We start from the raw sequence: 25,452 nt of genomic DNA on the forward strand, positions 1-25,452 counted from the left end.
CTAACAGATTCTATAATTGAACTTTGTGCTATATGAACTTAAACGACAAATAGAAAAAGTTTTCAAGTACTATATAGTGTGTTTGGTTAATTCTTAGAAAATATTTTCTTCGAAAGTATTATTTTTTAGTGTTTGGTAAGTAAGCAAGAAAATGTTATCCCAAAAGCATTTATATGTTATCTAACAAAACGTTCTGAAGGCAGGTAAGGATGGGGAATGTGGATGGTGGGGTTGGATAGTAAGGGGTGAGAGTTGGGAGAGGAGGAGACAATAAACTTGAAACGTCATTTATGCAACTTGTTTTCCCTATTTTTATTAGAAAGTCATTTTCCTCATTTTTAAGGAGTTTATTTTTCTAGATTGATGTTTTACTGACATTTTGATCAATCAAACATAAAAAAAAATTGAAAACTATTTTACTTGTACCAAATACACCCATATGTATGAAAATTTCCCCCATATTTCTAACCAGGACATTGAGAATATTAGGGAAAGGAAATAAAAAAGAATCTGTCGACATTAATTCTCCTTTTCATATAGTTTATCATTTTATTATAATATACAAGTTTACATTAATTTTCCTACCTTTTTCAATGTACACAAAGAGTCTAGTCAATATTATAAATATAATTAAACAATAATTTGAGAAAAATAGTAAATAACTATTTCATATATTGTAGAATTAATATAGATTAATATGATTCAAAAGAAGACATGTTAAAATATTGGTCAAAGTATACATAATTTGACTATCGATAAATAAAAATGAAGTCGAATAAAAATGTCATTAGTTGATAGTAGGTCCAATCCATGTTGTTATTTAAAGAGTAAGAAATATCTCTTTTCGCTAATAAATATGGTACTTACTACTACTTAATATATATATGAACATATTTTGTTCCTAATACAAATATTACTTTTAAAGAAATCTACTCTTATTTCTTTTATTTTAAAATCACGATAACCAACAAACAAGTAGGAAATAATATGTTTTTCTTCTTAATCTAATTTTAATTAAAATAGAAAAACCTCAGGTACCTTTTTAACTAATGATACATGACCATTTTTTTTAAAAAGATACAATAATCTCATCATTAATCTTTCATTTAGATAACAATAAAGATTTTAATAAAATATAAAATATTTTGTTTCTTCATTTTTTTTCTCGAATTGAAGTAAGATAAACATTTACAAATTAAAAAAAATCATCCTTAGGAAAAGAATATATTTAGAGAGAAAAGAAATATGAATTTATTTGGAGAAAAAAAAAATTTATTTGGAAAAATGATATTTTTGAGCATTAAATAATAATACACACTTTTATTCATATTTTCCCCTTGACGTTTCTTTGACCCATATAAACCCATCGCTTCCTCTTCATCGCTGTGTTCGAGTCTTGGCTTTTGGGTTTTGCTGCTGTTTTGAGTTTTGGCTTCAAAGATGGTAAGCCCTAACTTCAACTCATCAAAATCAATTGATCTTTCGAATCAAATCTGGAAATCAAACAATGTATTGTATAAAGAATTTTCTGATGTTAATTTCTCTTGTTTACGCCGTTTAGAGCTTTATTTGATCCCAATTTGCTATATTTTCTTTTTCAGATTATGGATTTCTGTAGATTATAAAATTCATGTTAGATTCTTTGCATTCTTGAATGTTTATGTATTGTATCCCGAATCCCAGTATATTGAATTGTGGAAATTAGTTGATACCAGTTTAAATGGTGCTTATCGATTGAATTAACTAGTTGGGGGTGATGGAACCCTTTCCCATGTAATGCGTGCCTAAGAGAGTATTTAGCAATGAATTTCATGTGTAGGGTTAGAGAATTTGTTGAATCTGATGTTTTTACTTCGGAAGAATTATATGGATTGATAGCCAGAGTAGAAATAAGCATAATTACATGAATTGTCTTAACTCTACATATTGATATTCCCTTCCTCCTTTATTCGGGTGTGACTGACAATGCGAACTCACATTGGTTATGTCAAATAATCACACGGTGGAGCTCAATGTCCTTCCTATTTGTGGATACAAAATTATATGGCATTTTGCTTATTTTAGGAAGTTTGAAAGGAGCGGCTTTATCCATCTTTTTGGTAGAACATAAGTTGACAATTATTAATCTGAATTGGATTTTTCAGGTGCGATTACAGCCAGACCCATTCCTCAATGAACTGACGAGTATGTTTGAGCGAACTACTGAACATGGTTCCGTTTGGGTTACGCTCAAACACTGTGAGTTTGCCTCTTCATTGGTTTTCCAGTATTTTGTGCTTTGTAATCTCTTTATGAGCTGTAGATTGAAATACTGATTGAGAATTCTTGTCCTTTGTATCCACAGCTTCTGATAAATCTAAAGCCCAACGGAATAAGATGAAGACAGCTGGTGAAAATCTTGAATTTAAGTGCCTCATCCGAGCAACTGATGGGAAAAAGAATATTTCCACAATGGTAATCACAGTAGAAAGTTTCTTATTTTTTTCATTGCTTAGTCTTGTTGGTTGAATTGTGGCTGCGCCTTCTTTTTGCAAGTTTTGCCGTTTTCCCCTTTTTTGCTTTGTTGGGCAGTATGTTCTGTGGAACATTGAGAGTGGTAGTTTGTTGTATGAATTATTTTTTAGCATAAGTTTAAACGTGCAAATATAGATAGACTCTAGGTCCTGGCCTGTATCTTTGAGATTGAGAGCATCAAATTCTAAAAAAGGATGGTAGCCTTGTGGTGCATAGAGAATGATAGTTGTGGTCCTTTTTTACTTGATTGATAACTAATAGTTAACGTATTTGCTTGTAATACAATATTAGGGCACCTAAAGGGACCATTTTTCATAAAAGGCAAACAAATTATGGATGCAACTCTTTTAGTCAGTGACTGTGTGGATTCTAGACTCAAAGGTGAAGATCCAGGGATCATGTGAAACCTAGCTATAGATAGCCCATTATGATCATGTCAACTGGGAGTTACTCCTCAACCTTCTTAAAAAAATGGGTTTTGGTGGAAGATGGTTAAAGTGGATGGTTTTTGTATCAAAACTGTCAGGTTCTGAATTCTAGTCATAGGAGAATTTGCTGGAATTTTCCTTGAGAGAGAGAGGACTCCAGGAGATCCCCCTCTCTTTTCCTTTTCATATTAGCTATGGAAGGTTTCAGTAGTATGATGAGGGGAACTATTCAGAACAGTTGGATAAAAGGTTTCAGGATAGGCAATCAAGCAGGGGAAGAGATGTAGATTTACCTTTCATTATTGCTGATGATATCGTTGTTTTCTGAGATGCTAAAGCAGATCAGATCATGTACATCAGAATGATTTTGGTGATCTTTGAGGCAATTTTTGGTCCCATCTGTAAAATTGGAGGAAAAGTAGTACTTTCCCTGATAAAGAAGTTCCACAAATTCAAAGTCTGTCCATGTTGTATTGTGAAGTTTTGATGATTTAACAAACTATGACATCTAGTAGGGGACCTGATCCCATGAGAGACTGGGAGTTTCAGGCAATGTGAAAAGGACAGTTGTAAAGCTGCAACTGCTGCCACAACTGCAATGGTTGGTGCGCCTCTTCAGAGGAATAGTACTCTCAGCCAATGGCGTTGCACTAGGTAGTTTGTCCATCTTATAATAGTCATCTTGTCAAGGGACGTTACCTAGTTTTTGAATTGAAGAATTCCACACGGCAAAATCCACTCTCAAAGAAATACTCTCATATGCAGCAAGAGACCTGATCGAGTGATCTACTGTTCTCTTTAGTTGTTATATGAGTTTATTGTCTCGCGTTTATACAGTGTAAGATCTATTCATATGTTATAAAGGAATCAGATCATTTCGGTTGTAATCGTTGTTAAAGTTTAAGTTGTAGCTAGAGTTAGCTATGTCGTGTTCTTGAAGTCTACATTAACTAAGCTTGTTGGTGTAGTAGGCAATAGAGGTATTACTTTGTTTCTGAGTAACAGGGCTGTTACAAAGGGGGAAGGGATTAAGTGTTTAATTCCTAGGTTGCAAGAGTTTGCAATCTGAATCTTAACTCTTTGAAGTAATAGAATTGGCGAAATCCTGCAAGACGGGTTGTGGCTTTCTCCTCTCTTAAGCAAGGGGGTTTACACGTAAACATTATGTTTTCATTATTTTAAGTTTTTTATTTGTGCATTGTTCTTACTATGTCAAGGGACCTAGTCCATTGACTTGTGTTGGACGCATATAAGTCATCAGTCCAATATCTTGAGTTGTAAAATTGAGAAATTCCCAACAACTTACTTGGGGCTGCCCTTTGGAAACAATCATAAGGAGCTAGAAATTTTGGGATGAGATTGTTGAAAAAACTAGCAACGAGGCTCAAATGGTGTTGAGAGCTTCGCCTCGCTTTATGTCTTCAGTGTTTGTCACCAGTGTTCTAAGACATATTTTTCCTTGCCAATGAGCTTCTGCCGAAGAGGTGACACTAAACAATTGATATTTCACTTTATCATAATTTTTTTTCAATTTCTTTGGTAGTATGTTTGTTATTCATGATTATAATTATTAGTCTTGGACTAAGCATATATATTTGTATTTTTTTCTCCCTTTGTGCCTTTTTTCATTAAAGCCCACGCTTTATTTGCGCTTAAAGCCCCAATGGACCTTAGAGCTTTTTTGCGCTTTTCGCCTTTGCTAACACTTGAAAAAACTAGCCAATTGGAAAGCCCAGTGTTTATCTCTTGGAGGAAGTAGTACTCTTATCAACTCAATATTGGATTCATTGCCAACATATGTCATGCCCTTATTTCCAATGCCTTCAGGTGGAGGATAGACTAGACAAGTTGGGGAGTTTCTATGGTTGGGTAATAAGGAGGGCAGAGGTATTCACGTAGTGAAATGGCAAACTGCTCAGCTAATATGGTTGACTTGGTATTAGTAATCTGGGGCTTCAGAACAGATGCTTATCGACAAAATGGAGGTTTGTTGGTGAGGATCTTGCACTCTGGAAGGAAGTAATTATAAACAGATATGGGCAGAGTGACTATTGGTGTTCTAATATAGTATCTGGCACCTATGGGTGTCCGTGTGGAGGACAATTTGGAACTTATGGTCTATGTTGGCTGGGAATATAGACTGTAGTGTGGGGAATGACACCTAGATCCTTTTTCAGTGAGATAAATGGATTGGACATGAGCCTTTGATGAGCTCATTTCCGGAACTGTTCTCATTCTGTAGCAACTCTGAAGCATCAATAGTTGACACTCGGTCCCCTCAAGGGTGGAATCTCACATTCAGAAGGCACTTGAATGATCGAGAAGTGGGTAGATTTGTTGAGTTACTACAAGTGCTTAGTGGTTTCTTAGGTTTATCTACAGGATCAGACACAATGAGGTGGAAGCATGATAGTGATGACTAGTTCTCAGTAAGAAGACTCTAGAGAAATGAAGTGGTGGAGAAACCAGGGGGGAAGGGGCATACAAGGTCCTTGGAAACAGATTTGGAAGTGCAGTGTCCCAAACAAGGTGAAATGTTTCACTTGGTTGGTGAGCAGAAGAGGATGTCTCACTGATGAAAAATTGGATAGGAGGGACTTTCAAATAGTATCCAGATGTTTTTTTGGCAAGGAGAATGAGGAAACTAATAATCATCTGTTTCTTCGTTGGAATATTGTATCACAGATCTGGTCTGTGTTTCCAAGTATATCTCAAGCAAATTGGGTAAGGCCTGAACACATTGCTGACCTACATAGCTGATGCATGAGGAGTGGAGGGAGGGAACAAGAATCAGAAGAAATAGTGGAAGATAATACCATATTGCATATAGTGGTCAGTATAGAGAGAAGAAACAACAGATGCTTTGATGATATCTCTAACCCAATCTAGAAAATCAAAGAAAATTGTATGAATATTTTGTATTTTTGGTGTAAATAAAGGGTCTAGAAATAGCAGAACAGTTAGTAGACTTTTTAGGATCTTTGTAATTACTGTAATTTCCTTCTGCTTGTTTGTTTGGATCCTATAACTTTTTGGAGGTTGCCAACATGTCCTTAATGCTGAAGAATACAACTTAACCATTCTAAAAAGACATGGTTAAGATCATCAACTTCCCAAAATATAAACATTGTCAAGTGTGTCAAGCCTTTACGGCTAAAAATAGCATGGAAGTTGTAGTTTAGTTCGTCTCTTCAGTGCACATGTTGGGTTTGTTTAGGTTTGTCCTTGATGAGCCAGTTGTATTTTTATCTCTCTAGAAGGTACTGATTAGGTGTTCCTGCTGTAAATTTCATGTGGCACTTTCAACTCATCATAAAGTATATTTGTAGCGCTGAAAGCATTTGCTAGTTGCACTTGCACACTTTTGTTCTGAATTTTTCTCACCTTGCACATGCAAATACTCTTTGATTTGCTACTTCTTGAAATTGAGAAATTGACAAGGTTTTCCACATGGTACACATGGCATGAAGTTTGGGCTGAAACTGCCCGTCATGTGTCTAAAAATGTGAACGTCCCTTTAATATAGAACTTTGTTTGGTATGTCTGCTAGCTAGCCCTTTCAGCATTTGCGAGTTGCACACTTTTTGTTCTGAATTTTGCTCACCTGCACATGCAAATACTCCTTTGATTTGTTACTTCTTGAAATTGAGAAATTGACAAGGTTTTCTACATGGTACACATGGCATGAAGTTTGGGCTGAAACAGCCCATCACGTGTCTTTAAGAATGTGAACCTCCCTTTAATATAGAACTTTGTCTGGTATGTCTGTTGGTTAGCCCTTTCAGCATTTGCGAGTTGCACACTTTTGTTCTGAATTTTGCTTACCTGCACATTCAAATATTCTTTGATTTGTTCCTTCTTGAAATCGAGAAATTGAGAAGGTTTTCCACATGGTACACATGACATGAAGTTTTTTAGCCTGTCACGTGTGTAAGAATGTGAACGCCCCTTTAATATAGAACTTTGTCTGGTATATCTGTTAGCTATCCCTTTCAGCATTTGCGAGTTGCACACGTTTGTTCTGAATTTCGCTCGCCTGCACATGCAAATACTCTTTGATTTGTTATTCTTGAAATTGAGAAATTGACAAGATTTTGCACATGGTACACATTGCATGAAGTTTGGGCTGAAACATCCCGTCATGTGTCTAAGAATGTGAAATGTCCCTTAAATGTAGAACTTTGTCTGGTATGTCTGCTAGCTAGCCCTTTCAGCATTTGCAAGTTGCACACTTCTTTTCTGAATTTCGCTCACCTGCACATGCAAATACTGTTTGATTTGTTACTTCTTGAAATTTAGAAAGTGACAAGATTTTTCACTTGGTACACATGGCATGAAGTTTGGGCTGATACATCCCGTCATGTGTCTAAGAATGTGAACATCCCTTTAGTATAGAACTTTTTCTGGTATGTCTGCTAGCTAGCCCTCCCTCGTTTTCCTTCTTGAATGCCTCTCCTCATCCTATAATGGAGACAAGAACACCAACTTGAATTTTCTTTACCTTAGTTGTCTTTATTTTCTTCATCTTATTTGTATTCATGTCTTGCTTGTTGCTCTTTTTGATAAGGTAATTATTTTCATTAATGATTGGAGAAATCCCACAATACAAGCCATATACCAAAAAAAAAAAAAGAGAATGTAAACCAAAATATTGTTCTCCACGAAAGGAAAACCAATCATCTATAAAACAGGCACCTTATGGGCGGTGTCATCTTATTTGCATTTATGTCTTGCTTGTTGCTTTAGTAGTTTATATGATTATTATTTTATGTTTTGATGCATCATTTCACTTCTTGTGGCTAATGATGCACTTGATTTCATTGGACTAACAGGTTGGTGCAAAAGATCACCAGCGTTTCCAAGCATCTTATGCAATTTTGCTGAAGGCCCGGTTGACTGCACTAAAGAAGAGGGAGAGGAAGGACAAGAGGAAGGCTACTGATTCTGACAAAAAGATGGATATTTCGAAAAAGAAATCTGCTGCTGCTAAAGCCTCTACATGAACTTTAGTCCTTTGGTTCATTTCCCCCATTTTGTTTCTAGGATAGAGTTGTAGGATTTGAACCCCGTCCGTTTGGGGCGACAAGTCTGAAACTGCATTACAACTCCAACTGCATAGAATGAAGAAAGGAGGTGTTTTTACTCAATTTGATTATTCACATCTAAATTAGTCAAACTTTCTAAAGAGCTTGTTGGGTTATGGAACATTTGAAGAAATTTTGTCATGAAATAGGCACATTGTTTGGTGTGTTTTCATTTAATTTTAGTGGATGCCAGTTGCATAGCCCTTTGCATGTATGAATTAGGAGATCAGTCATGAGGTCTGGTTGGTATTTTAACTAGGAAAAGTGAACAATTGATAGTTGAGGTGTGTTTCGATAATTGGTGATGATTTAAGTAGGAAATTTAAACACTTGAAAGTTTGGGTATAAAACTTTAAAAAATGAAATATTTTAGGTGGGTTTTTGATCATCTCACTATTTATTAGTGTATTTAACTTTTTGTCTCCGAGTTGAATTAAACTACCGAAGTATAATTAAGAAGCAAAGAAGACTTTTGAATCTTTTGATTTTATATTAAAGATGTGTTCCATGAGTCAAAATATCCTTAGTCTTATGATTTTAAATATGTATGTGGCATGTTGGTATAGGTGTAAAATGAGCGAGTTAAACTAGATTTGTGTAATTCAAAATGGTCTGAATTAATAAATAGACGGGCCAATAGTTACTTGGATTGAATGAGTTAAAAAGCGGATCATGATTCAACATACATAATAACTAAGTTTTAATTGCTTAATTTATAATTTTAATTTGTTTTTAGAACCTAATAAAATTATTATTTTTCTTTAAATCAATTTATGCTAGATATCAATAAATTTTGATGTATTGAAATGAATTGAGCTAATAAATGAAAATATAAGTTAATTTCATATGCGATTTATGATTTCATAAGCTAATTTTGTCACCTCCAAATATTAGGACTAAGGTCTAAAGAGCTACTAAATATAAATATAGAAAATAACAATTTTCTTTAAAACAAGTTAAAATTAAAATGACAAGAAAAGAAACAATATCTGGATGTTTTGACCAGAAAAGTTGAAAGAAAGAGAAGGATAATGCTATTGCTTTAAATGATTTGAGGCAAATTCTATGATCGTTGCGTGGAAGTTCAGTAAAGCCCACTAATATTTACTTTTATTAAAGTAGTCCCTCTACAAGTCTTCACAATATATCAAGACACCTTGCTAATACCAACGAGGATTGTGATGAAACAAATAGAATATATTTCATCCATTATTAATAAAAAAATTGAATTTAAGTTTTGAGTATCAGTCAGGACTTTAATCATGTGAAAGTTGGAAGACATTTGGAGAAATAAAAAAAAAAAGCACTTTGTTAATGGCATAACATGGAATCATTGAAATTAACTTAGCTTCAAAAGAGAACAATCAGAATTTACCTATGAAATAATTGCCTGCCCAGGCTAAATTCAATTGCTTTAGTTCCAAGCTTAGTGACTAGTGTTTTTACATTATAGATCATTTTCATCAATTGTAATATAGTCAACATTTCTTATTTTATCAATAAGGATTACGTAGTTTTTAGCAGCAATAAATATACATATTAATAAAGAGTGTTTAAAACCTTTACGATTGACATTAGTTATTTGTCATTGAATCCAATGTCGCTAAAGGCTTTAGGGGCATTTGCAAAAAGTTCTAGCTAATTGCGGCGAAAATACATATTTAACAGTTATTAAATTATCCATTAATTAATTGTCACTAAAGATAATTTTTTATTATGTAGTAAATATTCCTTTATCATTAATCAAAAGTCTCGAGTTTGACTCTTCTCATAATTTCACAAACTCTTAAAAACTTCAAAGTCTTTGCAATTATCAAAAGCTTCAAGGATTTCTTGTGATCAAGTGATCTTTTTAATTAATAAGCTAGGACCTTATGAGTTATGACATAACCATATCCTTCCTAATTTATTACAACACCCAAAATAATAAAAAAATGAAACGTACCTATACCTAAAATCCTCCAACACTAAAATTGCTGAATCTTAAACAATAATTCAACTTTTTTTTCTTCTATAAATACTTATTATATCATTTAGTACCATCAAACAACAAGTTTCTTTTATCCTCTCCAAATTTAAAAAAAAATGATTATTTTTTCTTCAAGAAATTTGTTGATTTTGTTATTAATATGTACTGTAGCTATAGTTGTAATTCCAAAATTAGCGTCAACACAATATTGTGGATGTACAGAAGGATTGTGTTGCAGTAGATGGGGTTATTGTGGCAGCGGAAAAGCTTATTGTGGACAAGGTTGTCAAGGAGGGCCTTGTTATACTTCTTCGACAAAAAATTACAATCATAATAATAATAATAATAACAATAGAGTTTCTGATATTGTTAGTGAATCTTTTTTCAATGGAATTGCAAATCAAACTTCTTCAAATTGTGAAGGCAAAGGATTTTACGCAAGATCTGTGTTTCTTGAAGCTTTAAAGTCTTATCCTGAATTCGCAACGACTGATTTTTCTGATGATGATAATAAGCGTGAAATTGCTGCTTTCTTTGCTCATGTCACACATGAGACTGGACGTAAGTCATTTTTCTTAAAATTTTATCATATGCTTAATTTTAGTATCTATCTTTGTTTTTTAAAAAAATATTATTTTCTTGGATTCTTCATGTGATATGTCTTGTCAATTATAAGCCATCTTATTATATGTTTCATTTTATATAACGTTATTTGAGCAAAAGCTACTGAGTTCGACCTAACCTGTTACATGTGCCCGCGCTTCTAGCAACATTTCCACACCTAACACTATAGTTTATTTATTTTTTGACATTATGCAGAAATGTGTTACATAAATGAGATAAATGGTTCATCTAGGGACTATTGTGACATGAGAAAGTCAGAGTACCCTTGTGTCTCTGGGCAAAATTATTATGGTAGAGGACCAATCCAACTATCATGGAACTTCAACTATGGTCCGGCTGGAAAAGACATTGGATTCGATGGCCTTAACGACCCCGATATTGTGTCTAGAGATAGTTTAATATCATTCAAAACTGCCTTATGGTACTGGATGAACACTTGCCATCCTCTCTTAACTTCTGGCCAAGGTTTCGGGGCTACGATTCGAGCTATTAATGGTCCTCTTGAGTGTGATGGTGCCCTTCCTCAGCCTGTTGCTAGAAGGGTTCAACATTATGTTCAGTATTGCCACCAACTTGGTGTAGATACTGGGGATAATCTCACTTGTTAGAACACTTGAAAAAGGTTCCTATATTAGAAATGTAATGGAAAGTGTTATTTGAAAAAACTATATGTATACCAAATTATAAATAGTACTATATATTACATAGTTTGATTTGTCTAGGCTAACATAATACCTACAATTTATACATATTATTAGCCTAATTGAAGGCATATGACATTTATTATGGTGAAACGGGGGTTGATTTTTTATATGATTACTCAATTAATAGTTATTATCTCAGAACGTCACTTTTTTTTTTTTAAAATTCTAATTTATTTTATTAAGATGTGACTTGAATGATCGTATGTGAAATCAACTTGGCGAAAAGGACCATATGGGAAATCAACTTGTTATTCATAGAAGTTGCCCAAAGAGAGTTGTAACCTTAAATTGGCCAAAGAACCATTTGATGTAAGTTGTGCTAGTACCCCTAGCTAACAATTATTGGGGCCAGACTCTCCTATTGTACATACAGGGTGAATAAATAGTGAGTATTTATAAAAAATATTGAGGTCTTAGATTCGAGTTTTGGGTATGAAAAATATTATGTTGGGAGAGTTATCTCTCGAATGAGCCCTGCAATGTGCGATCCAAATTTTGTCGGAGCTTCAAAATACATGTAACGAATGGGTTTAGTTGAATCTCGTCCATTAAAACTTATTGAGGGGAGATTGTAACTTTGGTTTAAAAAAGTGTGTTATGTCTCCTGCCCAAATTAATTTTTTTTTTATTTTAGGGTTTTAATAGGTTTAAGATGGTCAATAAATTTACCATTAATTAAATTCTTTGTAAGAAATTTGAAGGTACATAGAAATTAAGATTGTTTACCTTGTTAAATGAGAATTCGATTTGTAATCCCTTCCCCTATTTTTCACTCAAAAAGTTTGATAAAAAACAAGTGTTTAATGAATAGAGGAGGTCAAATCCAAATCTTGTTCCTTCACTTTAATTTTAAAGTTAGTGTTACAAATTCAATAATTTTTTTCATTTTTTCTTGAGTTAATGACAAGTTAAGAATATCAATATCGATCGTACACACTCACCTTAAATTGAGGTAAGACATAAAATTTGATGTAGTGGAAGGGATTTAGTTGAATCTTATCCGTCAAAAAATTATATAGTGAAACTTGTGTAACTTTGGTGTCAAATAAGAGATTCAAAAAGTGTTATGTCTCATGTCCAAATCAAAGTTTTTTTTATTCTTTTATTTCAGAGTAAAATGGTCAATAAATTTATTATTAAATTCTTCGTCCAAATTTGAAAGGTAAATAGATATTAGGAACTTTTATTTTATTGGATGAGGGTTCAATTTCAACATTATAATTCCTTGACCCCAAGTTTTACTTTTATTTAAGAAAAAACTCAAAAAAAAAAAAAAATGATGAAAAACAAGTGTCCTTTCACTTTAATATTTTAAAAAATGATACCCAAACTTTGTCCTTTCACTTTAATTTTAAAGTTAGTGTTACAAATTCAATAATCTTTTTCCTTTTTTCTCGAGTTAATATATTAAAGTATCATTTATAATATTTGAAAGTCAAAAGTATCATAACTTGATGAACATGATATAAAAAGTTAAATCCAAAACAGAAAAAATAGACAAATTAAATTCTCACACTATTGGAAATCTTTATTATTTCTTATAACATATGAATTTTTTAAAATAGTACAATAATTTTTGTGTATAATCATAGACTCCTAATTAATTATGTTGTAAAAATTTTCTAATAGTTCCAGCCTGATTATTGCTATTAGTTTTAGTACAAATGCAGTGACCATTATAGCAAAGGGGTGTCACACTACCACAAAATTGAGCACAATCCTTATTTGTTTTGCATGGTTCACCTATCAAGGATGAACTTTCCACACTTTGCAAACCTAAAAATTAAAAAAATTAAAAAAGTTTTAGCATATAGTATTATTGATAGATCACATGTTGAAAATAATCAAAATATGATTTTAATATGCAATATATTTTCTTAGGAATAATATTGTGAAAATGAATTAATATTTCAAAATCGCAAGCATGAAGTTGATTTTGTATTACTGATTAAATATTCACCATTCAATTGTGACTTTAATCATAATAATTAACGTATATGAAGTTTTATGATTTTAATTTAAATGAGGAAATAAAAGAGGCATAAATATACCTATTGTGATAAGTACCATAAAAACAATGGAGAGCAATGTGATGGATGCCTTTCTCATTGCCATGATAAAAAAGTGTAAAACAAATTTGTGATGAGATGTTTATTTTGTATAAATACCTATCCCCTTTTCTTGCTTTATATAGTTTTTTTTTTTTGTTGGATTATTTCAATTTAAGATTATTGCAATGTGAAATGAAGTTGAACAGATTGTCAAATAATTTATTTACCATATTAGGACAACACAACCACTTTCCTAGTAGTGATACATAAAGATTTAATTACCATTCTTATAAATATAATCTTACCAAAGGAAAGAAGGAAAGAGAAAAAAGATTGGTAGGCTAATGAATTTTCTCCTATCTAAAAATGAGATATTTTATTATATGATATATGGTGAATCTCTCTCTTTGGACAAATATAGTGTGTGTATTTTGTGATTGTAATTTTGAAAACTTATAAAAATATTTTGACTTTTTTTTTTGCAATAATAGTGTAATGCTCGTAAATATTATGAACCCGTTTGGCCTCAAGAATACTTGGAGAAAATTTGGGGGAAAAGTGGTGTTTGGTCATATAACTTGGCAAATATATTTGCTAAGTATCTCAAGTTCTCAAATACTAGAAAAAACTAGTATTTGGGTCAAGTTTTAATATTTGGAAATTTCAAAAAAATTCAAGAATTACCCCAAATTTTTATATTTTTATAAAAAGCGGAAAATGGCCTAAAATACCCTCGAAGTATTGGAAATGGTATAAAATTACCCCTCATCCACCTATTGGCTCCAAAATACCCTTGTCATCTACCTTTGGGTCCAAATTTGACCACTTTTTTAACGAATATTCATTTAAATTATTTAATTATTTTTTAAAATACGTAGCGCTCAACCATTGATTATTTTAACTGATTAATAAGTATAATTTATAAACCCCCTAATTACTAATTAAACTCGTCCCAATTAATACACTCGCCCCAAATCATAATTGCCCACCTATTAAACAAAACTCTTCACCCTTCGTCCCCAACACCTGTTAATTATTGATTTTCCTTGTTGTGGACTGATTGAGGTCAATGTTGCATAAAGAAATTGCCTTCTTATAATGCATTGTAACATTTGAGTTATAGTAATGTTTCCATCTGTGCAAATTTCGAAAATGTAGCACTTTGAATTAGTATTGAATGTAAGTAGGAAATGACAATCAACAATTTTTCTTGTTTTACAACATTACATGTTGATGGATTCTGCAATTTTGTGACAAATGATCGATTAAGAGTTTGAAATACAAGACAAGAGATTTGACTTAATTTTTTGTTCTAACAACCTAATCAACCTTACTTTGATGAGGGAAATGAACAGAAATATAAGTCAAATCTAATATAGCTAAAAATATACAGAGAAGAGACACATAATTGAGTAATTAAGCAATGATTCTATACAGGTGTTGGGAATGAATGGTGAAAGGGTTATGTTTAATTGGTGGGTAATTATAATTTGGGGTGAGTGTATTAATTGGGACGAGTTTAATTAGTAATGAGGGGGTTTATAAATTATACTTATTAATTAATTAAAATAATCAATGAATATTCGTTAAAAAAGTGGTTAAATTTGGACCCAAAGGTGGATGACATAGATATTTTGAAGCCAATAAGTGGATGACAAGGGTATTTTGGAGCCTATAGGTGGATGAGGGGTAGTTTTGTACCATTTCCAATACTTCGAGGGTATTTTAGGTCCTTTTCCGTATAAAAATACACGTTATTTATTAATTCCAACTAATATTGGTTACTACCTTCTCCGAAAAAGTTCTTCTAATTTGAGTGGTAAAATTAAGAAGAAAGAACAATTTGTGTTTAATGAGTTATAATTATATTTGAACAAGTTGAAGTATGCGATCAATGTATTGTCTTGCATATATTGTTATTTTGTTATTGTTGATTCTTACCAATTATATTATAATGTTATTTTTTTAACGAAATATATTCATTATAAAATTGTAATATAAGTTTATGGGTATTTTAAATAATTTTTAGAACTTATTGGTATAAATCATATTTTTGAAAAAATTGAAGCCAAATACATGGTGAAATTTCACCAAAAACTTCACTTAAATATGATTTGCCAAGAATATTTGAGACTTGGGGCCAAACACTAACTATATATTCACATATTAAGTAAATAAATAATTTTAATACTTTATCACTCAAATATCTTAATATTTAAATATATATTCATGGATGTCAGAATAAAAATAAACAGGACATTAGGGATCGTTCGATTGGAAACACGTTATCGCGAGATTAATTTATCCCGTAATAAATTATTCTACTAGATTAATTTATCCCATAATAAGTTCTTTTGAAATAAATTATTCTACCATGTATATGAGATACACTGCAATGTAAATGGCGAAAAAATAATCATAGAAATGTCAAATACCTTCAACAAAACATAGATTCTACATTTTATCGTGAGATTATTATATCTTATACAAACTAGTCCCGACAAGGGACCACAATTGTAATTTTTCCATTTGCGTATGTCACTCCAGAGGAGCCTCGACTCTTCTTCACAAGCGAAACAACTGAAACCCCTCTTTCTAATTACATTGATTTTCTAGCAACATTTCTTCAAGAAATCTGTAAGTATTCATACATTCAATCTTGTTGTTTTTAGATTTGGGATACCATCAATTTTTCTAAATTTATTGAAAATTGATAGCTTGATTGATCTTTGTGCAAAGATTTCTTGAATCTTAGTTATATTGGATCTGAATAACATTGCAATCAAGAAATTCTGAAGTTGGGTTTGCTGATTTGGGTGTTTATGTGATTTGACGTTCAATAAATTAGTCTGAAGTGCAAGATTCTTGATTTTCTGATTTGGGGTTTTCTATATCTGTTTCAAGACTCAATTTTTCTGAGGTTCTGTATTGAATTTGATTAATTGCATTCCCAGAAGGTAAAAAAAGGGGAGGAAGTTGTGTCTTTGTAAGCATTTTAGCAGTAAAGTTGAAGAAGGAATTGTGAGTGGCTGAGGGGGTAAAAGGTTTCTTCACATGGGGAAACCATTGTTTTATGAGATATTGGAGAAGCCAGCAACTAGTTGTGCAATTGGAATATGTAGTGCAATTTGGTTTTATATTCAGAAGTCAAATATTGGTTATTCACATGTTGGTTTGAGTTATGAAACTGCTTTGGAAGGTCATTATTGGAGGATAATAACATCAGCATTTTCACATATTAGTGTGCTTCATCTTGTTTTCAATATGAGTGCACTTTGGAGTCTTGGAGTTGTTGAGCAATTGGGGCATTTAGGTCTTGGAGTACAGTATTATCTTCATTATACACTGGTGTTGGTTGTTCTTTCGGGCATACTTGTCATTGGAATGTACCATATCTTGATTCAGAAATTTAAGCTAGAGTATTTTCGGAGAGTTACTGCTGTTGGATATTCTTGTGTGGTGTTTGGTTGGATGACGATTCTTTCGGTCAAGCAACCGTCGTCAAAGTTGAATCTTTTTGGTTTTCTTTCACTTCCCATCAGCTTTGCGCCATTTGAGTCGCTCATATTCACTTCCATTATTGTTCCTCAAGCGAGTTTTATTGGACATTTATCGGGAATTATTGTTGGTTATGCTGTTGGTTGGGGTCTGATACATGGGATGAACAATTACTGGGCGGTTACAATGCTGGGATGGACTGCGCTTGTGTTTGTTTTCAGTTTGAAAAAGTCTGGTACATTTGATTTGAACTTTCTTGAGATTGAACCTGTCACGGATCCCTCTCTGCCTTCAGTACGTTTTTTCGCAGCTGGAACTGGTAGAAGTTTACGGATGAGTACATTACCAGATGCTGGTGCCGATCTTGTATAGCTTTTGGAAGATTTCACTGCTTACTTGGGGATCACAACGTAATTCTAGTATTGGTATTTGCTGGATGAGTTGTTGATTATGCACAGTTACCTCCAAAACCATCATTTACCCGATGATATGTTCATTGGTTCTCGAAGCACCTGTTTGTTAATTGAACCAACTTTTTAGGTAACCACTGTCATTTGTAATTGTGGTGCGCAAAGTTGTTATTACATTTGATAGAATATAGATGAACCATGATGTATTCCACTTAACACTAAATTTTTGTGATTAAGTGCTTTAGCCTTTGTGTCCCATCTATGCATTATAAATGATTTAGCAGGATGATATTTGCAAATCTCAACAGAATTTCTGTCCTGCTGTTTACGCTACATACTGAACAATTACATTTACTGTTGTCAATTTCTGTTCCATTATAATGCTTATTTTATGTCAGAGTAGATTCGTGGATTTTGTTTATACTGTCAAAGCTTCAATCTTAGTTACTGATCTCCCTCTGTCCCTTATCTCTCTCTCATGCTCCGTGCTTCTACCATGTACCACTGTGCTACCCTCCAATGAAAGAAACAGGAAACAAAGAAAACATGGGGACATTCACTATCTAGTCAAGAAAAAGAGTCCTGTTAAGTACGAAGATAGCCTTCAAAGAGAAGAAGGCACTGGTTTAACTGTATAAATTTTTGTTTGGGGCGAGATCGCCTTCTTGTATTTTGAACTATTTCTTAGATATTTTCCTTATACTAGCTTTGTTAATTGTTGTTAGTATAAATGTTAATGTTTGAACCTTAATAGGACCTTATGTTAGCTAGTTTTTGGTCAGGTGGTATCCTTGTACCTTCATTGAGTGAACAAGTTGGAACTGTTTTTCTTAAATCTTTTGGAAGATCATATTTGCAATCTTTGAAGGATTCAACTATATTATTTAGGTTAGTTTTGTGTCAGGTAGCATTCTTTACCTTCATTGAGTAGAACAAGGTGGAAATGTTTTTCTTAGATCCTTTGGAAGGTCATAGTTTTGCAACCTCTGACCAAAATTTGAACAAGTTGGAATCGTGTCGTAGACAAAAGCTTTGTACTGTGTGTCAATAGCCCTCGTACTCTTGTAGTTCTTTGTCCTTCGAGTTTGGTAATTATTTATGATTTTTTCACTTTGATTATCATTATATCTTGTTAAGACTATTGTTTAGGATGATTTGTGAGGTTGTTTGTAGTATTTTGACATGATTGTCTTCATTTTCGTTATTTCTTTCTCTATACTATTTTGGATGGGTTTTTCTTGAACCGAGGGTCTATTGAAAACCTCTCTACCTCTTAGGTAGTGGTAAGATTTGCATAGTCTCTAGACCCTATTTTGTGGGATAACAATGGGTATGTTGTTGAAACTGTGTTTTGAATCATGTAGATTTCAGCTTTGCCCTCATGGGAGAGTATTCAAGAGTCTTCTCTTTTTCTTTTTCTTTTTCTTATCGGGTGTGTTCGGTATGGAGGGAGATATTTTCTACTCCCTCCTTTCACTTCTACTTGTCATATTTAGATTTGACATATCCATCAAGAAAATGTCAGGACTATTGTACTACATTATCCCTAATAATTGATGTTTAGTATTAGATTTTGGAAATGATTTATTAATGTTAATGGTAAAATATGGGGAAAAAAGAATTGTCTTTTGCTTGATATGTGAAAACTGACAAGTTAAAATGATTTTTTATTTTTTATTTTAATTTTCTCATGTTTTGTTGATTGAAATTTTTGGAAAACAAGTTTCTTAAAAATGAGGATAATAACATTCCTAATGGAAGCAAATGAAACAAGTTCTACCGAATGCTTTTAGGATGATATGTATTTGCTTACGTATCTAACACAAAGAAATTAGCAAGAAAATATTTTTTTTTAAGGAAAATATCCTCAACCCTCCCTTTTATCTTAGTTATTTTGATGGAAAAAATTCAAATTTGATCATGGATTTGCTGATGTTGGATAGGTTTGTGCAAAAATATGCATAACTTCTCTTTGGCAAATCACAATACAATACCAGTCAAATTAATATGGAACAATAACAACAATATACCCAATAAATGGAGTGTAGGAAGAATAGTATACGCAAACCTTACCCCTATCTTGGAGGAAAGAGGTTGTTTCCAATAGACAATCAATACTTGAAATTTGAAGAAAAATCTAAAAATTAAGATGCAATAACTGCATAATCAAGATTTAAAGCATCTGCAACAAATATCCTACCTGCAATCTGTGTGAAAACATTTCCTTTAATGTGTAATCAATCAACACCCTTCAAATTAGTAACCTATTATCACCAAGTAATTGATATAAATAAATAAAAATCAATATCAAGAATATAAATGAATGGGCAACTGGGAGTGTTTTTTTTCTTTTCAGAAAGCAATGAGAAGATGGGCAGAGGCTATTTAATAGTGAAGAATGCTACTGGAGTTCCATGTCGCTAAATCTCCCCCAGAAATGTATACATATTTCTACAGCTATAAATAGCGGTGAGTGTAGCCATCACAAGCAACAATATGAGACCCCAATATTAGAATTCTCCAAGCTTGGAGCCATTGAACGTTTCAGAAATGCATCATATTTACAGTGTGGAGATCTGCAAAGTTCAAATGATTAAGAGAAGTATCAGTTTACTATACAATAAGCATATGTCCAACCTATGGCTACGAAAACTCAATTTCAGAATGCAGAGGGGAAACGGAGATATACAGATTCATTAAAGCTATTAGAAAATTAGAAAAAAAAGTATCTTTAATGCATATAACATGAGTAACATTTCCTCTGAAACGTCCAATGAAGAATATAAAGAGAGAGAGAACCATCTAATGAAGAACAAGAAGAGAGCAATGGACATATTGCATGGATATTGACGATGTGTTTTCATTGGAGATTGAAAAACAAGAACAGCACACGACTTGCATGTTTTTGTTTAAGCAATGAGTAAATATAAATGTTTCTGAGAAAGATTTAGCAAATTATGACGTTTCCTGTGGATTTTATAGTAGACTACTGGACGAGAGACTTGATACATGAAGGATATCCAACACTGAAATAGGTAGAAATGCCAAGTAGATATACTTGGCTATTAAACTCATTGTTTATCTACTTGGGAGTTAGGCGTCATTTCAAACATGAGATGAGACAGTTGCTACAACCATTGGCACTATGTATGAGGGAAGCATCTCAAATGATTTAATGCATTCTGTGGACCGGTAAATAGAAGAGAGAAGAATGATAGTGTATGTAAAATCTACTCTGGATGCATAGCTGGCCAGAGGGACCCCTACAAGATCTTTTAAAACCATAATGCGATGAGTTTGAAGCTTTATAGATGACATGAACTTAAGAATCCACACTTACAGTGGAAACTTTCAAAGTGCATTGGTTACGGGTGGAAAGAAGTCCGAGGAAATTCAGAAAAAAGATAAAACAAGTAATAGTGTTGCTCAAAGCAATCATAACAACCATTCAAGATGCTTTAATTAACAGGAGGAAAATTCTCAGGAAGAGGATGAACTGGGAGCTTTCGATGTTATGGAATTAAATCAAAGTCGTCATCTTTACTTTATTTTTAGTAACCCTGGGAAGGAAGTAACCTTTTCCGCCAATACCACCAAAAAAAGAGCTTCATCCCCTAAGTAGACTAATTTTAGTGCTAACATATTGGATCAAAGAAGGTTTTTCCGAACTTTTATTTACGAGTTGCCATGCTTAGCAATATAAAGTGGATATCATCTTCCCTCGTCTCGAGTAATGAACATTAGAGCAGTTAAAAGAAAAATACAGAAGTAAAGAGGATATAGAAAATAATAGGGAGAACATACCATAACATTCAAAAGAGGAGCAATAACATTAACCAACTAATGTGATAACTGAAGCACAATAAATAATATGGAGTAACAAAAGTCGCAAGACATGCAACTATGAGAAAAGTGCTACTACTATAAATAGGGAAACAGGTCCAATGCACCAACCTACCACCAAGCCTATCCAGCTAGGAAACGAGACAACGCTCAACTACCTACTAACCTTCTACCCTAATCCACAACCTCCATAACCTCCTATCTAAGGTCATGCCCTTGGAAAATTGTGTCTTGCTTCAGCTTCCCGTGGACATGACCTTAGATAGGAGGTTATGGAGGTCGCGCCTTTAGGGTATAAAGTAAAATAAAACATGAACTCAGAAGTTTAACCCTTTTTTTATGAAGAACTTAGAAGTTTAACCATGAAACAGGCTTTTGCAATTTTTGGATAAAACCAGGATGAGCCAAACTTTTGTAGTTGTCATGCTTAGCAATGTAAAAGATACTCATTTTACCATGGTAGGTGTTTATAAAAAGTAAAAAATGCAGTCATACTTAAACAGGGAAAAAGTAAAACTAACAGATGGAAAATTCCAGCTTCTTTCATCAGGTCATGCATTTGATGAAGTGCTCTTAAATTCTAAGATCACTTACCATTTTTTGGTACCTTCTTCAGAGAGACCATTATCAACATCCCCCTTTACAAGTGAGGGGATGGAGCTGGAGCTACCATCTTGAGTATCTGCCTGAACAAGGTGGGAGAAACTGTGCCCAAATGACTTCCATAACCTTGAAGGGAAAGAAGGAAGCAACTCTCCCATGTTCTCATTGGATGGCATTTCAACTAGTGTTGCTGAAGTGGTCTGCAGCTCTGAAAATCTTACCGCTCCTAAAATCCGTTCTGGAAGTTCTGATTGAGTTTGACTCTCGATAAGGAAAGCTAAATCAACAGCAAGAGTTGATAAATAATTATATGCGAGATGAACAATTGCATTTGCTATCACCGAAGATCCTATATCAACATCTACCTCTATGAAGTCGTCTGCTATACAGTACTTGCAAGTCAGTGCACGGCCAATTACGCATATAGCTTGCTCCCCAACTGCCTTTCTTACAATCCAAGGTCCTTTAACAATATTCGCAATCAATTTTAGCCTTTTAGTTCTAAATGCATCATCGCCTTTCAAGAACTGCTCCATCAAAGACCCTTCAGGGACAGGTTCGAGGCCCACAAAATATGCAACAGCACTGAAATTTTCCTTACTGGGAACTTGCAAGTTGAAAGCCCAAATAAAGGGCTTGCAACCAGTTGGAGTTTCATCTTGAAGAGCAATCCTGATACGGTGTTTTGGATTATTTAGAATATCAGAAATTTTTTTAGGACCTTTTATCCAGTCAAAACCAAGAGGTTTCAGAAGAAATTCACCACCGGGAACTTTAACCTTTGTTGAAAAGTATTCTGGACCTCTTACCATGAAACTATTCCCCGGTGGAGAAGCCCAACCGTTTGAGCAATCATCTGGGTCCAGAAGGGGAATTGCACCTTCTGATTTCACCCTCTTTATCCATTCAGGTTCGTTATCTCCATCAAGATTGGCCATATGCAATGAAAACAATCTGTATGACAACAACTTAGATTATGATCAAAGGATTTTATTACCAGATGTTGTTTCTGAAAATAAATTAGAACTGATATACCAAAAACATTATTTCAAATTTGCTAGAATGTAAAGCTACTGTAGATTAGGTCCCCTTAAACTTACCAATTCTCAATAAAAAATTCGAGAAGGGTGAAAATATTAAGAGATAAGTGCTACTATTAGGAACAAAAGATGTAAAAACCATAGGCCATGCCAAAACTGTACAAAAATAGATGATCAATGTGCGTATTTCACTCACGCACTTACTTGACGGGTTCCGCTGCATCATCATGATATTTTCTAGCCACAAAGTCTCAAGTTATGAGACAGTCAGTGATTCTATGCTATTTTCCAGCCATAATAGTATCTTTTATTTAAGTCGATTAACTAATATAGTAACATACCATAATAGTATCTACAGTCTCATTAAATTCATAGGCCAACGTCCATCTGATGAAATTACTCTTTCTTTCCAGAACCAAGTAGTGTCCTCCTTTAACTTCTTTACCATAATGGATACTAGATCTGAGTTAGCTCTATCTAGTTTTTACTACTACATGAATGCCGGTTCATTTCCATAACAGTCATGCTTTAAAATCTGTTAAAATTTCTATAGATTAGTCTTTCATTAAGTCATCCAATCTTTATCACTCACATTCTTGATAAGAAAAGACGCTAAGAGGTTTCACAGTCAAACTGCATTCTACATATTCTTTAACATACTTAAGCTGCACTGGGAATATTGAAGGCTGCCACCTGCCTTCAATATTTGTTACTATTTCAGTTGCATGCTATGTGCAGTCTAGGAGAATTGCAGTCTGTTACAAGGTGTTTCTTTCCATGTAAAACTAGTTCAATACAAAAGGTGCTCTTCAAAGTTTCCCTGCTAAAATTTAATACTTGTATATGCACCCAATAAAGTAACCAGATTTGGACTCACTTATCTGAGCGCAATTTCATTCCCTGAAGTGATTTTGTGGTGGAAATCAATTCTCTTTACTAACGGAAACTATAGGACCAAGCCTAAACTTTCCTAATACATCATTATCAAGTGCATAATCATATCATGAAAAAAATGGAATAACGTGATCAAAACTCCAAAACCGTAATACTGATAGTATCATCTTATCTGATCATAATCTGTAAGCTACTACTATCTCAACTTAACTTGAAATATCTAAGCCATTTGGAAACATGTGAACCTGAGGTGAATTCGTTTTTCCTAGGATGGGCGACTTAGTGGGAGTTCCTCACACTGAATCCCTCATGTCGTCAATTTTTTTGTTCCTTACAAGAAAGACAGGAACTTTTTTTGAAACTTCATCCAACAGGAATCAAATTTACATTTTCAGTAACATACTTCTCAGAGTGGAACTAGTGAAATTTCAACAAGCACCACAATTGAGAGAGCTGGCGGTTGGGGCAGAGATTTAAGGATATTACAGATACTTTCCCTTGAAAATATAAGTCTTACATTATTTAGCGGTCATATTCTTTAAACATGTCTGTGTACAATATCAATATCTATAGCCATTGTAAGATTATTTCTTGAAAAGTGAAAGTTTGTTCAAATCTTAAAAATGCAAATAGATTACATAGGTAAAGGAAATAAGAGAGCTTGCATACTATAGTTAAATAATTTTAGAACAAGTATGAGCTGATGAAATTGAAGAAAAGAAAAAAACATACCTCCAACGAGTTTGATCAGGTCTTGTTTCTGTTTGAAATTATGATCGTGAAAATGGAAGAGAAAAAGAGGAAAATAAAGTTTTTTTTTTTTTTGAATTTTCAGAGAAAAGAATTCAAGATTATTTCCCTTTTTCTTTTCTCTGATTGGTCGTGAATCAAATGAGTAGCAGAGACGGCAAGCAAATGCACACTTCTCTTTTTTCAGAATAGCTAAATTACATGAAAAAATATGACTACTATTATTTATCGAAAGAAGATATTTTCTTTTTTTGGTTAATAGTAGTTGATCCAAAAATGTGCTTATCATTACTTTGTTCCGAAAAATATCATATCATTACTTTTGGATTAAAATACTCTCTTTTTTCTAATAAATACTTTTTGAAATCATTTAATTTTTAAAGAACTATCTTGTTATTTTTCTTTTAAAATCTCTTTAATTAATATAAAAGTGAAAAATTAAAAAAAAAATCATCTTCTTAGTGTCCTTTTATCAATTAAAGTAGAAATAAGCTATGCGAAAAAAGATATTAAATGGGAAAAAGATTAGTACATCATACAACAATTAGATTAATCAAGAAAAACCTATGAGAAATCATGTTGGACCTAATAATAGCAAATATTATGAACAATGACAACATTAATACTAATTACCTAATCCATTAATGCAAAGGCAATTCGGAAAAAGGAGGGATTGGTTTAATTGATGATTACTGGTATCTTTAGATTATAGATATTGAGAAGCTAAATGGAGTTGCAGACCAGTTAGCCAATAATGATTGCGAGCTAGATACTTTTGAAATCTTGATTTTGTACCCCAATCGTCCCATACATAGTATTTATGCTTTGATTTTGTACCTCAATCGTCCCATACATAGTATTTATGCTTTTGAATGGGTGTTATGTTGCCTAGGCTATTTATGATTCTTGATCATAAAAGGTCACTAAACTACATGAAATTCAACAAAAATACCCTCAATTAATAATTTGATCCAAAAATATGTTGCCGTCAATAGTTTGATCACCCAGCGGTCAATTACTTTTTAATTAGTGTTCAAATA

The 25,452-nt window shown here is 33.1% G+C and overlaps 4 protein-coding genes across 5 annotated transcripts; 3 read left to right on the forward strand and 1 right to left on the reverse strand.

Moving 5' to 3' along the window:
• Positions 1-1,337: 1,337 nt before the first annotated feature.
• Positions 1,338-8,203, forward strand: LOC102601948 (signal recognition particle 14 kDa protein). Its single transcript, XM_006350647.2, has 4 exons — positions 1,338-1,443; positions 2,145-2,238; positions 2,345-2,454; positions 7,775-8,203. The coding sequence occupies exons 1-4, from the start codon at positions 1,441-1,443 to the stop codon at positions 7,943-7,945; spliced, it is 378 nt and encodes a 125-aa protein (XP_006350709.1). The 5' UTR covers positions 1,338-1,440; the 3' UTR covers positions 7,946-8,203.
• Positions 8,204-10,020: 1,817 nt separating this feature from the next.
• LOC102583535 (endochitinase PR4-like) lies at positions 10,021-11,430 on the forward strand. Its single transcript, XM_015310177.1, has 2 exons — positions 10,021-10,556; positions 10,815-11,430. Exons 1-2 carry the CDS (start codon positions 10,112-10,114, stop codon positions 11,225-11,227), a joined length of 858 nt encoding a protein of 285 aa, XP_015165663.1. The 5' UTR covers positions 10,021-10,111; the 3' UTR covers positions 11,228-11,430.
• Positions 11,431-15,895: 4,465 nt separating this feature from the next.
• Positions 15,896-17,646, forward strand: LOC102602278 (RHOMBOID-like protein 13). Of its 2 annotated transcripts, none has more exons than XM_015310178.1 (2): positions 15,896-16,011; positions 16,279-17,646. In XM_015310178.1, exon 2 carries the CDS (start codon positions 16,429-16,431, stop codon positions 17,242-17,244), a length of 816 nt encoding a protein of 271 aa, XP_015165664.1. In that variant the 5' UTR covers positions 15,896-16,011; positions 16,279-16,428; the 3' UTR covers positions 17,245-17,646. The 2 variants fall into 2 exon arrangements, with proteins under 2 accessions (XP_015165664.1, XP_015165665.1); XM_015310179.1 differs by having other exon boundaries at positions 16,329-17,646.
• A 1,996-nt stretch (positions 17,647-19,642) lies between these two features.
• On the reverse strand, positions 19,643-24,591 carry LOC102602612 (protein ENHANCED DISEASE RESISTANCE 2-like). Its single transcript, XM_006350649.2, has 3 exons — positions 24,395-24,591; positions 21,720-22,682; positions 19,643-19,858 (listed from the first exon to the last, which is right to left on the reverse strand). Coding segments are annotated over exons 2-3 (948 nt in total). The 5' UTR covers positions 22,667-22,682; positions 24,395-24,591; the 3' UTR covers positions 19,643-19,857.
• Positions 24,592-25,452: the final 861 nt, after the last annotated feature.

The sequence above is a fragment of the Solanum tuberosum genome, unplaced genomic scaffold (assembly GCF_000226075.1).
Source record: "Solanum tuberosum cultivar DM 1-3 516 R44 unplaced genomic scaffold, SolTub_3.0 scf00125, whole genome shotgun sequence".
NCBI classification, from domain to species: Eukaryota; Viridiplantae; Streptophyta; class Magnoliopsida; order Solanales; family Solanaceae; genus Solanum; species Solanum tuberosum.